General features: G+C 45.3%; 1 protein-coding gene across 7 annotated transcripts in view; it reads left to right on the top strand.

The window, feature by feature from the left end:
- Window positions 1–2,453: 2,453 nt before the first annotated feature.
- Window positions 2,454–12,850, top strand: part of MTF2 (metal response element binding transcription factor 2) — a 144,908-nt gene continuing 134,511 nt past the window's right edge. For 2 of the 7 annotated variants that reach the window (XM_029618303.1, XM_029618302.1), the window contains exon 1: window positions 2,458–2,741. In XM_029618303.1, the coding sequence (XP_029474163.1) occupies window positions 2,737–2,741 (5 nt within the window). In that variant the 5' untranslated portion in view covers window positions 2,458–2,736. Of the gene's footprint in view, window positions 2,742–12,850 lie in introns of all 7 variants that reach the window. The other 5 variants (XM_029618300.1, XM_029618298.1, XM_029618301.1 and 2 more) reach the window with 4 other exon arrangements.

Below are 12,850 nucleotides of genomic sequence, written 5' to 3'. Positions count from 1 at the left end.
AGTTTGAAAGAAAGAAATCAAGTACTGATTGAAACACTGTGATACTTGTTTAACTGTACACAATGTAAACAAATTCAGTTTTGTTTGTAGAGGTAGAGTAGTGAAGAAAGAACTGTAGTAGCATTAAATATTTGATATAGTACCAGAAGGAAACATTCTCCAAAGAATGAAAAGCTCAGGGGCATGAGATCAATCATCATATGAAACTGAAGAGAGGGAAGCTCACAAAGAATTTGAGAAAATACTTTGGCACTGAGAGGGCAATGGGTACCTGGAACAGATTTCTAGTGAATATGGTAGGAGCCAAAAATGAGCCAAAACAGTGACAGGATACAAGTATGCCTGGGCAGACAGAAAAGTGGTGGAGAGACAGAGACCACAGTTCAAGTAAGACCTGTGATAACACAGTAGGCAGGTACAAATGGAGTACTAAAGAAGTGTTGCAACATAATATCACCTATATTTTATCTTGATTGAGAGTGTACTATCACAATTGTATTTTATATATAAATATAGAAGGCTTATTTCACATTTAATTCTAATTTTTACACAGCAAAATGTACACAAATATATTGGATACATAACTCCCTCTGAAGCCTTGTTTTAGGGCCAAGTGCTAGCACAGCTTCAAAGGGGTGCTGCTGCTATGGCACTCTGCCTATGGGCGCCAAAATTGTAAATCCAGCTCTGTTGGCAGTACTGCTCACAAGTTTGCAATTTATGCTAATTCAAACTTTTGTTTGCATTTTCATTTTTTTTTTATTGAAGATGTTTCCACTGATGGCTTTAGAGTTGTTGGTGCCCTAAGTAAAAAAGTAATTTGGGTCGCCTAAGGGCAGGGTTTCCCAATCCTGTCCCTGGGCACCCCACAGCTAGTTGGGTTTTAAGGATAATCACAATGTATATTCATGAGACAAATTTGCATATATGGAGTCTCCATGATATGCAAATTTATCTCATGCATATTCATTGTGGATATCTTAAAAACCTGACTGGCTGTAGGGTCCCCAGGACAAGTTTGGGAAGCCCTGCCTTAGGGGCTTATTTTGATGACTTAAAAGCAAGTTGAGACATTTCCAATTTCAATTTGTCCTATCCATGAAATTGCAATGAAAGTTCTACCATGCATCTTTTTTTATATTTTTGGGGGAATTAGATATGTAATGGGTTAAAAATACAAACAGAACCCATTCCTTGCAAAAATGTTCACTACAAAATAAGAGGTAGATTTTCGAACATGCGCGCATGCATCCATGTGTGCACATTTCCCAATGTGCACACATGGACGTGCCAATTTTCTAACATGCGCGTGCTGTGGGTGATGCGTGCGGGGGGGGGGGGGGGGGGAGACTTTTGCAATTTCTGCGCATTTGGGCCTTCCCTAGTTTCCTCCCAGTCCGCTCCAATTAAGGAGCGGACTGGGAGGGAACTTCCCTACTCCGTTACCTAAATTTCCTCCTTCTTCCCCTCTCCTCCCCACCCCCTAAACCCTATTTTTTTTGTTTTGCAACTTACTTCCGCTCCCAAGCTGATGTTGCGCACGCCAGCCAGCTGCTGGTGCGCAAGTCTTTGGGACAGCGATCAATGGCGCTGTCCGGCCTGCCCCTTTGAAGAGGACCGGCACTTATGTGCGTACCGGGGTTTACGTGCGCGACTGGACCCCTTCGAAAATTCACTCGGCATGCTCAAGGCCCGGCCGCGCGTGTAAACCCTGTGGGCCTTTGAAAATCTACCCTAATATGTGCTGCAAGATTTTATAGCCTCCTTAAATTGGGGTGCCTTGGTTAGTGACCTGATTTGCCACCCCCTAAGGCTGCCTCTGATATTTTGGGGGTGTCTTGTACTCTGCTCTAATTGAAACGCCAAATCTTATTTCATTACGTTCTAATTGTGGCATACACAAATACAGTGGGGAAGCTTGACATTTCATAGTGAGCACAGATTCCAGTTTACAATTGTATTGTACACCAATACCGAGTCATCTTCTGTGTTTACATTATACAGAGCTGCATGCATTATCAGTACTATGTAAAATAATAGTAATCATGGACTAAAGCAACTCGGAAAAGTGAGAAGTGACAGATGGAATTCGATATACTACTCCAAAATATTACAAGTATTTCCAAAAGTGTTCAATGAAAAAAAATTCTTATGGAAAATAGCTATTACAGATATTTTGTTTTCTCTCCAAAGCTAACGTTCAAAAGTTGGCGGCGCCCATGATGCTTAAAAGCATGGGTATGCTAACCCTCTCTTCCTGTATTACAGTACTGTTCCAAAGCAGTACACAGGTCAGCAAGGGAGGGCGATAGGCCTCTTCCTGTACCACCTTCCCCAGCTCACCCTGGGGGGGTCGCCTGTGCTAAGCCTTGTTCTCTCCCGATCCCTAACATCCTACCTCCTGCCCCACCCCCCCTTCTCGGGGGAACCGCGGCGGCGCGCGAGCAGGCAGATTTCGCTTGCGCCTTCTATGTCCCACAATGCACTGCGCGCGCCGCGGGAAACCAAAATGGCGAAGGGTAGCGACCGAGCAGGACAATTTATGAATTCATTTTGACCAAAAATATAATTTTTCCCCCGAGTTTATGTATGAATCTTACCAGAAAAGATTACTGGCGAGAGTGGGCTTTCTTCGAGCCTTGGTGCAAGGGAAGGCGTGTGGCGGTTTTCTTTCTTTCTTTCTTTTTTTTTTTTTTTTTTACTGTATGAAGCGGTTTGCGCGACTGGAGTGACCGAATGAGGTGAGCACTTTGTTGTAAAACTGAAATTAAATTACATTTTTCCGCTCTAGATTTTTATTTCTGTACTTTCGCATTAGGGTAGCAGATAACCGAGTAACCATTATTTGTATCAAAATTTAATGATATGGCGATACAATTTAGCAACTGAAGAGGGAAGCTGGTGTGTATAAAAAAAATTAGGGAAAGGGCATCAAAACAAAGAGATTTCTTAACATATTCTGGTTTCAGACTGGGGATGTGTTTTTGGAAGAAACCAGCTGGTTGGAAGGAAGGGGAAACACGATTATGTAAAATTTTAGGAAAATAACTATTTCCTGTTTCACAATAACGTAGTGTGGTGTTTTGTCTTTTCTACTGTTTAATTAAGAAACATCTATACCTTTGTGCGAAAAACTTTATCATAAAGTAATATATCCATACTTTTTCATTATTACAAAAGAAAATATCTCATTTGTGCAAATTTAGGTTAGTACCATGGGAGTCGAACCCAAAATACACGATTTTGCTGCCTGGTAGTGTTATAAAGTATTAACTGATGAGTTTAGACACAAAACATAAACTTATCCCGGCATGAGGTGCTGGGGCAGTTTTTGTTTATGTTAAACGGTAGTATTTACTCAATTTGTAAATACTGTTTTACAAGGATGTACTTGTTTGATATAATATTTTCATAACAATAGCTCTTACCCTAAAGAAGATATTTTTATATTTCCATTGTAATGAAACAGTGAAGAGTATTCGATTTTATTACCATTCAGCATATGTTTGTTGAGACAATGTTTTGGATTATTTTTAAATTGTTTTTGCAGTTTTTAGATATGTACGCTTTGATGTATATTATGTACACCTGGAAATCTAAGGATTTATTTCAATTTATCTTATGCATTCTCTTTGGTAGCTTCAAGCAAGTTACATTCATGCACTGTAGTGCTTTCCCTGGCTCCGTCAGAGGCTTACTAGGGTTGAAGCCTTGATGACTGGTGCTGTTGCTTGAATGTTTCAAACCTGTTAATTCAGCCACTTTTTGTATCACCTACCTGTGGTATATAAATGTAAATAAATAAAATGACTGGGGAAACAGATGTAGTTAAGGTATATAAATATATGTACCAATTTAATTCTAAACAAGTTTTGAATTTGTTTTATGGGTTAGTACTTTATAAATCAAAATAAAACCATCCCTAGGATGAATGGCCTGTCATCCTATTTCTGGCACTTGGTTTGCATAAAAGCTTCTGAAGGGGTAATACACCATTTTGGTAAACTGAGGCAAAAATGGGGTGGTGACTTGTCCAAGTTCTTGTGTTAGAAGGAATTTGAGTTTGCTCCCAAGAAATTCTACTGGTAGATAATATAGTGCTCTAATCATTAGTATCTATCTTCTTTTGGGGATTGCAGTAAGACTTAGAATGTTGTGGGCATTAAAAACACCTTATGGAGTTCAAAATAGCTGTTCTGGTTGCTCAATTTCCTGTTCTATGTCCCTGGATTGGAAGTGAAAAGCCACATTAAGGAATGGTGAAGATCTGAAAACCTGGGCAAAAAAAAAAAAAAGAGGAAAATTGAGCAAAGAGAGAACTAACAAGAGGTGGATGGCCACATAGTTGTTCACCTCTTTGTCAAAGATGGCACTTTAATTGAAAGTCTTGAATAGGGGCCAATGTTTTTTGGTTATAAGGTGAGTTTTGAGCTTTAAACATTTTCTCTAACATTTGTTTGGGGAGAGAGGGATCAAAGGGAGTTTTGTGTACTGCCTTGGAAGGCTAATTGATGCGATGGAGTTCTGCCAACTCCACTTCCTGTTTTTCTTTATATAGATTTTTAAGAAACCAAAGGCTCTATTTCTTGCATTTTTACTCAGAGCTGGAAAAATCCCAGGAGCCAGGTTACCTGGTGCTTAAAATTCAGAAAAGCAAAAACTAAAGATAAAGGCAGAGAAGCTAAAAATAAAAAAATTCTTAGTGTCCCCTCAGATGAATCCAGAACAAGTGGGTTATGCCCTCCTTCCAGCAGATGGAGACGGAGCAAGCTGATGTCACAGTACATATAACCTTGCAGTGACCTCAGCCCGTCAGTATTCTCTGTCTCCAGCAGATGGTAGACATGCATTTCCCTATGGGATTGCTTCAGTTTTAAGAAAGAGAATTAAGGAAGAAAATGACTGCCCTGCTCTCCTGCGGGGATACCAAATGGTCCCTCCCCCAGTTGAGATTTCCTGAGGTGATTTCCGTGGTCCCTCGGAGGTGTGCCTTGGCCCGGTAGCTGGTTTTCTGGTGTGGGCATAGCTGTTTGAGCAGCTGAGGCAGTGAGTGCTGAACGTGGCGGTGACGGCAATTGCCCTCTCCCCCCACAGCCAGAGACCATCTCTGTGCTCAGCCAGGTAAGGCTGAGTTCTGGTGAGTTAAAAAAAAAAAAAAAGTCCACAGAGACTTAGCGGGAAGTTTTACTTTCAGGGTTTCCTCCAGTCTCTGAGCTTGGCGTGCCATTCAGACTTTCATCCCGCTCTATGGGAGGTCAAGGGACATGGGCAGCTTGGCGGGTTGAGCAGCCAATCTAGGCTAGGCGCCACTCCTAGGCTTTGGCTGCTCACTGTATGCTAGGCTGCAATGGCTTTTCACGCGCTTTATTAGGCTGCCCTCTACAGGCTTTTTGGTTCGGCATGTGCATCTCGCTGTGTGTCCAGTTTGTGGGCGCACGGTTATGCCTTACCTTTGAACGCCCACATTAAGTGCTGCCTAGTGGCCATGTGCTTACATCAGCACACTTCTAGCACTGTGCACTTTCCTGTTGGCCACCTGGATGACCGCCTAGGTGTGTGCGCATAAATATTGGATGCATAACCTTTTGGGCGCCAAGTTGAGCGCCTAGGTGGGTGCACATAACTATTGGACACGTATCTTTTTGGGCACCTGATTAAGCGCCTATTTAAAAAAAAAAAAAAAAAGCTGGATGCACACCTCTGGCCGCCACTCAGCACCTTGTTGGCCTTTATGGTACCTGTGCCTAAAGCCTAAGCCCCTCTCTTTGAACTGCTTGTCACATTTGGGCATCTCAGCCAGGAGTGCCAGTGCTGTTTGGAGGCTCAGAGTGACTTGTCTTTCTCTGATTTCGCTAAGCCTGGTTCTTCCCAGCCGGAGATGGGTCTGGGTAAAGATGTCTCAAGTGGGGCACCTGAATTTTGAACTCCCCTAACTGGCTCCTCAGCAGGGGATGGTAGCTCAGTATGTACTCCTCAGGTACCTCCTGGTCTGGATGTTTTTACTTTTTTGTGGGTAGAATTTTTCCAGGGGTTGCAATCTTTTCTTCAGGCGCAGTCCTTTGCTCTGTCCCAGTCCTCTGTTCTGTCCCATGCTCCTAGTGCAGAGGTACAGGTGGGCTCCACGCCAGAGTAACCCCCGAGCGACAGCAGGTCCTCTGGCTGGCGATTTGGATGCCACGGATGATGATGCTGATCCTGCCTCTCTGGAGGATGGGGAAATCTCCCCCCCCCCCCCCCCCTGGATTGGAACCATATAGAACTATGTTGTGGTTCTTTCACAGAGGTGAACTGCCAGCCTTGATTTCCCAGACTGCGACTAAGCTTGGAGTTCCTGGGGCTGATCCTGTTTCTGAGCCAAAGAAAAATCCTATTTTGTTTTCCTTGCATAAAGCCTCTTGTTTTTTTCCTGTGATGGAAGCGATTCAATAATTGATTGATCTTGTGTGGGGTGCCCCAGTGGCTAATTTCAAAGGGGGTTGGATTTTGGAAGGCCTATACTCTCTGGACCTGGTGATGAGAGAGCGCTTACGTTTTCTGAAGGTAGATGCACTAATATGTGCAGTCTCCAAGGAGACCACTATTCCCGTAGAAGGAGGAGCATCCTTAAAGGATACTCATGATAGAAAGATTGAGGCATTTGAAGCTGTGGCAATGTCCTTGCAGATCGCTTCTTGTTGTTCCGTGGTGGCTCGCTCTTGTTTGCTTCTCTCCCAGGAGAGATGACTCTGAGGTAAATTCCAGGTCAGTTATGGAACTGGCTGCTGCCTTTTTGGCTGATGGAGGTTGTGATTTGGTCCGCACTTCAGCCAGAGGGGTGGCTTCGATTTGTGGCGCCAGTTATGGCTGAGGAATTGGTTGGCCGATGCATCCTCCAAGGCTGGCCGATGCAACCTCCAAGGCTAATATCACCAAATTGCCATTTCACGGCTCGCTCTTCTTTGGCAGCGAGTTGGAGAAACTAGCCAGTAAGTGGGGTTAATCTCCAGTTCCTCATTTGCCGGAAGATAAGAAAGGTGCAGCACTCCCTTATCATGAGAGGTCGTGCTAGAGGATCCCAGCATTTTCGGCCCTATAGAGGAGTGACCTTTCAGAGGACTCGGCCCTTCATTAGGTCTGTCCTTTCATCCTCGACAGCTCAGATGAGGCACAGGCTTGGCTGGCGGACCTTCCCGACCCTCCCAATGAAAGTTTGCTGACCCACTTCCGGGAACAGGAGATAGGTGGTCATCTCTCTCTCTCTTTTATCAGAAGTGGGTCGAGATCACATCAGATAAGTGGGTCCTGGAGGTGATATGAGACAGCTATCAATGGAGTTTTGCAGTATTCCTCGGGACATGTTCATGGCATCTCTCTGCCACTCTCCACAGAAGCAGCAGGCAGTAGCGGTTATGTTGACAAGGCACCTCAGTCTGAGGGCTGTGGTCCCAGTGCCCATGTCTCAAGAAAATACAGAGCGATGTTCCATTTATTTCAATGGGCCAAAGAAGGAGGGCTCCTTTTGTTCCATCCTGGACCTCAAAGGCATCAGCCATCATCTGCGAGTGAAGAATTTTTGCATGGTAACATTGCACTCTGTAATAATGCCTGTGCATTCGGGAGAATTCCTGACCTCCTTGGATCTGTCTGAGGTTTATCTTCACATTCCCATTCGACTAAGAGCATCAGTGCTTCATACGGTTCACAATTTTGGGATGCCACTTTCAGTTTCGGGCACTGCCCTTTGGTCTGGCCACTGCTCCCAGGACCTTTTCCAAGATAACCTGTTGTGTCAGGGACCTGTTCTTCACAAAGGTCCAATTAAATTTTGTCTTACAGTATGGTCCTTGAAAGGGCTCGCTTGCTAAAACATGGATACTCTGCCACAGTGATTTCTACCTTGCTAAGAGCTAGGAAGTTCTCCACTTCCTTGGCCTATATGCGAGTTTGGAGGGTGTTTAGGCCTGGTGTAAGGATAGAGTTGCTCTTCCTTCCTTGGACAAGATTCCGCTTATTTTGGAATTTTTGCAAGATGGCTTGGCTCTTAATTCCCTAAAGGTACAAATAGTGGCTCTTGCCTGTTTCAGGGGTCAGGTAAATGGTGGATCCTTGTTGACTCATCCTGATGTGGCCCGTTTTCTGAAAGGAGTGAAACATCTTTGTCCTCCTTTAGTTTCCGGTGCCCCTGTGGAGTCTTACTTTGGTCTTGGAATTTTTGGCAGGCCCTATGTTTAGACCACTGCGTACTCTGTCCTTGTGGTTGCTGACTCTGAAAACTGTGTTTCTTGTGACAATTTGTTTTGTGCGTAGGGTTTCTGAATTGCAGTCCTTTTCTTGCCAGGAGCCATTTCTCTAGGTGACACCAGGGGTGGTACAGCTGTGTACTGTTCCTTTCTTTTTACTGAAGGAAGTCACTGGGTTTTACTTAAATTCGGACCATCTCCCTGCTGTCTCTGGATAAAGCAAGATTTGCAGAGGAGTATTGTCTGTTGTGACCCTTGGATGTAAAGAGAGACATTATCAAGTATCTGGAGGTTACTGAACCTTTGTGGAAGTCTGATCTCCTGTTTGTCCTTCATGGCAGTACTAGACAAGGAGAGCCAGCCAGCCTCGTGGGCTACTATAGCTTGCTGGATTAAGGAGGCAGTCACAGCTGCATATGTGCATGCTGGCAAGCCATTGCCTAGTCAGGTTCAGGTTCATTCCACTTGAGCTCAGGCAGTATCATGGGCAGAAGTTAAATTGTTGACTCCCATCGACATTTGCCGAGCTGTGATGTGGTCCTCCTAACACACCTTTTCCAGGTATTTATTGCCTGGATGTTCAGGCCCAGGAGGATGCGGCATTTGTGCGTGCGGTTTTGTCTGCATCGCGGGCAGCCTCCCACCCTATTCGAGAGTAACTTGGGTACATCCCACTTATTCTGGATTCGTTTGACTGGACACTAGGAAATGAGAAATTACTATTTACCTGATAATTTTCTTTACTTTAGGACAGTCCAATGAATCCAGCTTCCCTCCCTTGGCTGCCATGTAGTTGCATATTGTTCCTCCTGTGTGCCTACATGTTACAGGGTTTATTGGTAAATGTTACTCCAGTTCCTAGACTAGTGCTGTTATGATCTTATTGGAGCTCAGTGTTGCTTGTTGGCTGAGTTTTGACATAATTGTTTTTAATCAAGATTTTTAACTAATCTATCCAGTTTCTTTTGAAGTGAATACTGGCGGACTGAGGTCACTGCAGGGATATATGTACTGTGATGTCAGCTTGCTCCGTTTCCATCTGATGGTAGGAGTTCATAATCCATTTGTTCTGGATTCATCTGAGTGTCCTAAAGAAAAGGAAATTATCAAGTAAGTAGTAATTTCTCATTAAAAATGACAAAAGAAAAAATGCAACTTAATAAGCAAAATAAACAGAAAGATGTAAGGAAAAAATTTCTCTGCTCCTAAAAGTTTTTAAGATTCATTAGGCTCAGGTAGGACCCACAGTCACCCATTCTTGACAGAAGAGCAGCCAACAGGTATACCCCCCCACTCAAACAGGTCATTAAGAAATTCTTTAAAAACCAGGAATACAGTGGGCTCTGGTAGAATTAGACCTGTGATGAGGAGACCCACAATGTACCAAATGCAAAAAGAACAAGCCTTCTCTAAATTAAAAACTGAAGAAGTTCTTGAGAAAAGCATAGGAAAGAAGGAAGTGCACGCTGCAGTGCTGCTTTTATGTCTTATGTGGCCTATTGGCTATCAGGGAAGAGTATAAGCTGCAGGATAAGGCAGAAGCAGTGGTGCTTAAATAGATCAGTGATGTGCTTGGTCTAAAGCATATATCCTGGCAGTCACTTCCAGGCCGATACAGTAAGGAGCGGTAGGAAGAGCTGCGTTAGTGCCGGGCGCACCCACGGTTGCCGCACGCACAGTCCGGCTCACCTACTGCTCGATACTGTATGTAAATAGCTTGCAAATGCAAGCCGCGTCCAAGAAGCGTCCGTGAAGCGTTAGGCCCGCGCAACCCATTTTACTGTATAGAGCGCTATACAGTATCCTGGGTGCGCTGGCCTAACGCTTCGCGGACACGCTGGTATCTGTCATTTCAAATGTCATTTCAAATGACATTTGAAATGACAGGTACCAGGAAGTGGACGGTTCTCCTACGCTCGGGATTGCCAGTCCCTCTCTCCCCTCCTCCCGAAGCAAGGCGCAGGGAGTGGGGGAGAGAGGACTGGTGAAACGACATGTAAAGTATAAAGCAACGAAGCAACTTACTTTTCTTGCAGCCCTCCTCCAGAGATGGACCGCAGCTCCCCTGCCTCCTGGGGGGCCGCCGGCGAAGATGGATGCCTGCACGGGCGAAAGCGGCCCCTGTGCGTGCAATTGGGCCGCTCAAGATGTGACGTCACATGCTGTGACGCCAAACGTCGTGACGTCATGCCTTGAGCGGCCCAATTGCACGCAGAGGGGCCGCTTTCGCCCATGCAGGCATCCATCTTTGCCGGCAGCTGCCTCCGGGAGGCAGGGGAGCTGCGGTCCGTCTCCGCCGATGTCCGTCTCCGGAGGAGGGCTGCAAGAAAAGTAAGTCACTTTGTTGCTACTTTTTTTTTTTCGATTTTTCCCGCTTGGTAGGGCAGGAACTGATTGCTACCATCTGGCATCCTCCAAACTATGCGGGCATTGCCTACTTATCCCCCTTTTTCTGGAAAACCCCTCAGGTAGGGGACAAGGCGCTGTAGGGTTCACATCTGCCTGAGCAGCAATAATTCATTCACAGTCCTTTCCTACGCTGGATTCTAATGCACTTTTTTTTTTCCCCTCCTGTGCTTGTGGTGCATCAGGAACTAGAATGCAGCCACTTCAGTGGTGGAAACGAAACAACTCCCGGGAAAACCCGTGGTTTTGGTTTTGCGCTGGCTGTCAGAATCTTGCTTCTTGGCACGAGGATGGAGGGTGGTGGAAGGTCCTGCGGCCACCTGCTCAATGAAAAGCTAGGCCCAGGTCTGTCCTGCACGGGCCACCTGGGCCCCACTGCATTTCTGCCTTCCCTCCCCTGCTCCCCAGCCGTTTCCCCTTCAATAGCCCGCGCTTGTGTGGCTCTTTCCGAACCGTGGCTCAAGAGGCGAGCTTTTCCATTCAGGCCGATGCTGGGAAATGGCAGCAAGGAAGCGACAAAAACACACACACACACAAAAAAAAGACTTTCAAAGCTTGGAAGGGGAGCGGCCTACGTTTAAAACCAGGGCAAGGGCCTGTCGGGTCCTGTCACCGTTTCGCCCAGGGTACTCAGAACTCTCTTCCAGACTGAAAGGCATGGTGCAACCTTGTTTTGAATCTGGTTCCAGTGGTTAAGTTTAAAAGGGTGTTAATGGTTAAGAACAAGGCTCCCATGGACGGTGCTTCAGCCTAAGACATGGGAAAGGATCCAAGGTCAAGTCTGGCCCGATGGTGAAGCATACAGTTCTGGAAGTGTGCACATTCTGGGGCGGGAGAGGGGGGTGGGGTTATGTTTTGGTTGACTGGGTGTTAAGGGAGGCCTGGTGGAAATGGACACGGCCTGATCTGGTCATGTCAGATCATTTAAAAGATGGGCAAGTCTGTGTGCCGTAGGAAGGGACCTGCCACTAGCTCTAAGCACAAAACATCTCTGCCGGAAATCGTGAGCCAGCCAAGGGCCTCTTCGGAAAGGATGCTTCCTCATTACTGACATTGCTGTCATTGTTTTTCCGCCGGCGGGGAGACTCGTCGATTTTTTTTTTTTTCGCTTTTTCGACTTTTCGCCGGCGGGGCCGCTTTTGCCGCCGGCTGCCCCCGGGAGGCAGGGGAGCCACGGTCCGTCTCCGGAGGAGGGCTGCAAGAAAAGGAAGTCTCCGGAGGATCCGTGATTGCTGGAGACTCGTTGATTTTTTATTTTTTCGCTTTTTCTGCTTTCGTTGCTTCGGGAGGAGGGGAGAGAGGACTGGGGCTGCCCCGGAGACCAGCACCCATGGACGCGGCCAGGGCAGGTGAGCGGGGGCTGGGGGAAAGTTTGCCGCCTACCCTTACCCCTGCCTCTAACGCAGGGGTAAGGGTAGGCGGTAAGTTAGCAGGTTAAACGCGCGGCAAAACTGCAGGTTAAAAAAGCGATAGTTGGGGGGGCGCGTTACTGTATGGGAGGGAATAGCTAATTCGATCGTTTACATCTAATATACATGTCATGGGCGGAAGGGGTTACCCGGTGATTTAAAGAGGCGGTAAGAATGGGTTAAAGGGGATAGTGTATCGCGGGTTGGACTAACGCGGCCGAAAAGTGAGTAGAAAGCGGGTTAGAAGCAGGGTAACCGCGGCCGCACTTTACTGTATTGACCTGTTCATTTTTTATGGGCTGTTTTGGATCATGATTTGTTTAAAAAAAAATTGCTAGTTTCACTTGATTTTTAACTAATATGTTAATGGCTGAACTGCTTTGATGCTACCAAACAGTACTTATGTTCTGTGGTGACAAAAATATGTATAAAAACGTTTTGCCTAGTGAGTGTTTAGGTTCCTGTCTTTCCTTTTAGAGCCTATTAGTGATTGAGTTGCCATGTTTATTTGGGGAACTTACACTTCTTGATTTGCTCAAGCAAATACAGGAATTTGGCCTAAAATTATTAAAGTTATGATGGTTTAAGTAAGTTACTTTTGTGTCCTGCTGGTCTTTAATATATAATATTTATTTGCTACTGGCTGTACATTTTAATATAGCTGACTTAACTAATTATATTGAAATGTTATTTTAAGGATGCTCAACTATACATTCTTGAATGTTCTTTGATTTTCTTTCCATTTTAAGTCAACATTGTCACTTTCCTTATCATATTCTAGATCAGACATTACAATTTGGATTTTCCTCCTCCTCA

Source organism: Rhinatrema bivittatum, chromosome 10, assembly GCF_901001135.1.
Source record: "Rhinatrema bivittatum chromosome 10, aRhiBiv1.1, whole genome shotgun sequence".
Lineage (NCBI taxonomy): Eukaryota > Metazoa > Chordata > Amphibia > Gymnophiona > Rhinatrematidae > Rhinatrema > Rhinatrema bivittatum.
Note: the sequence above shows the minus strand (reverse complement) of the source record. Positions and strands in the feature narration are given on the sequence as shown.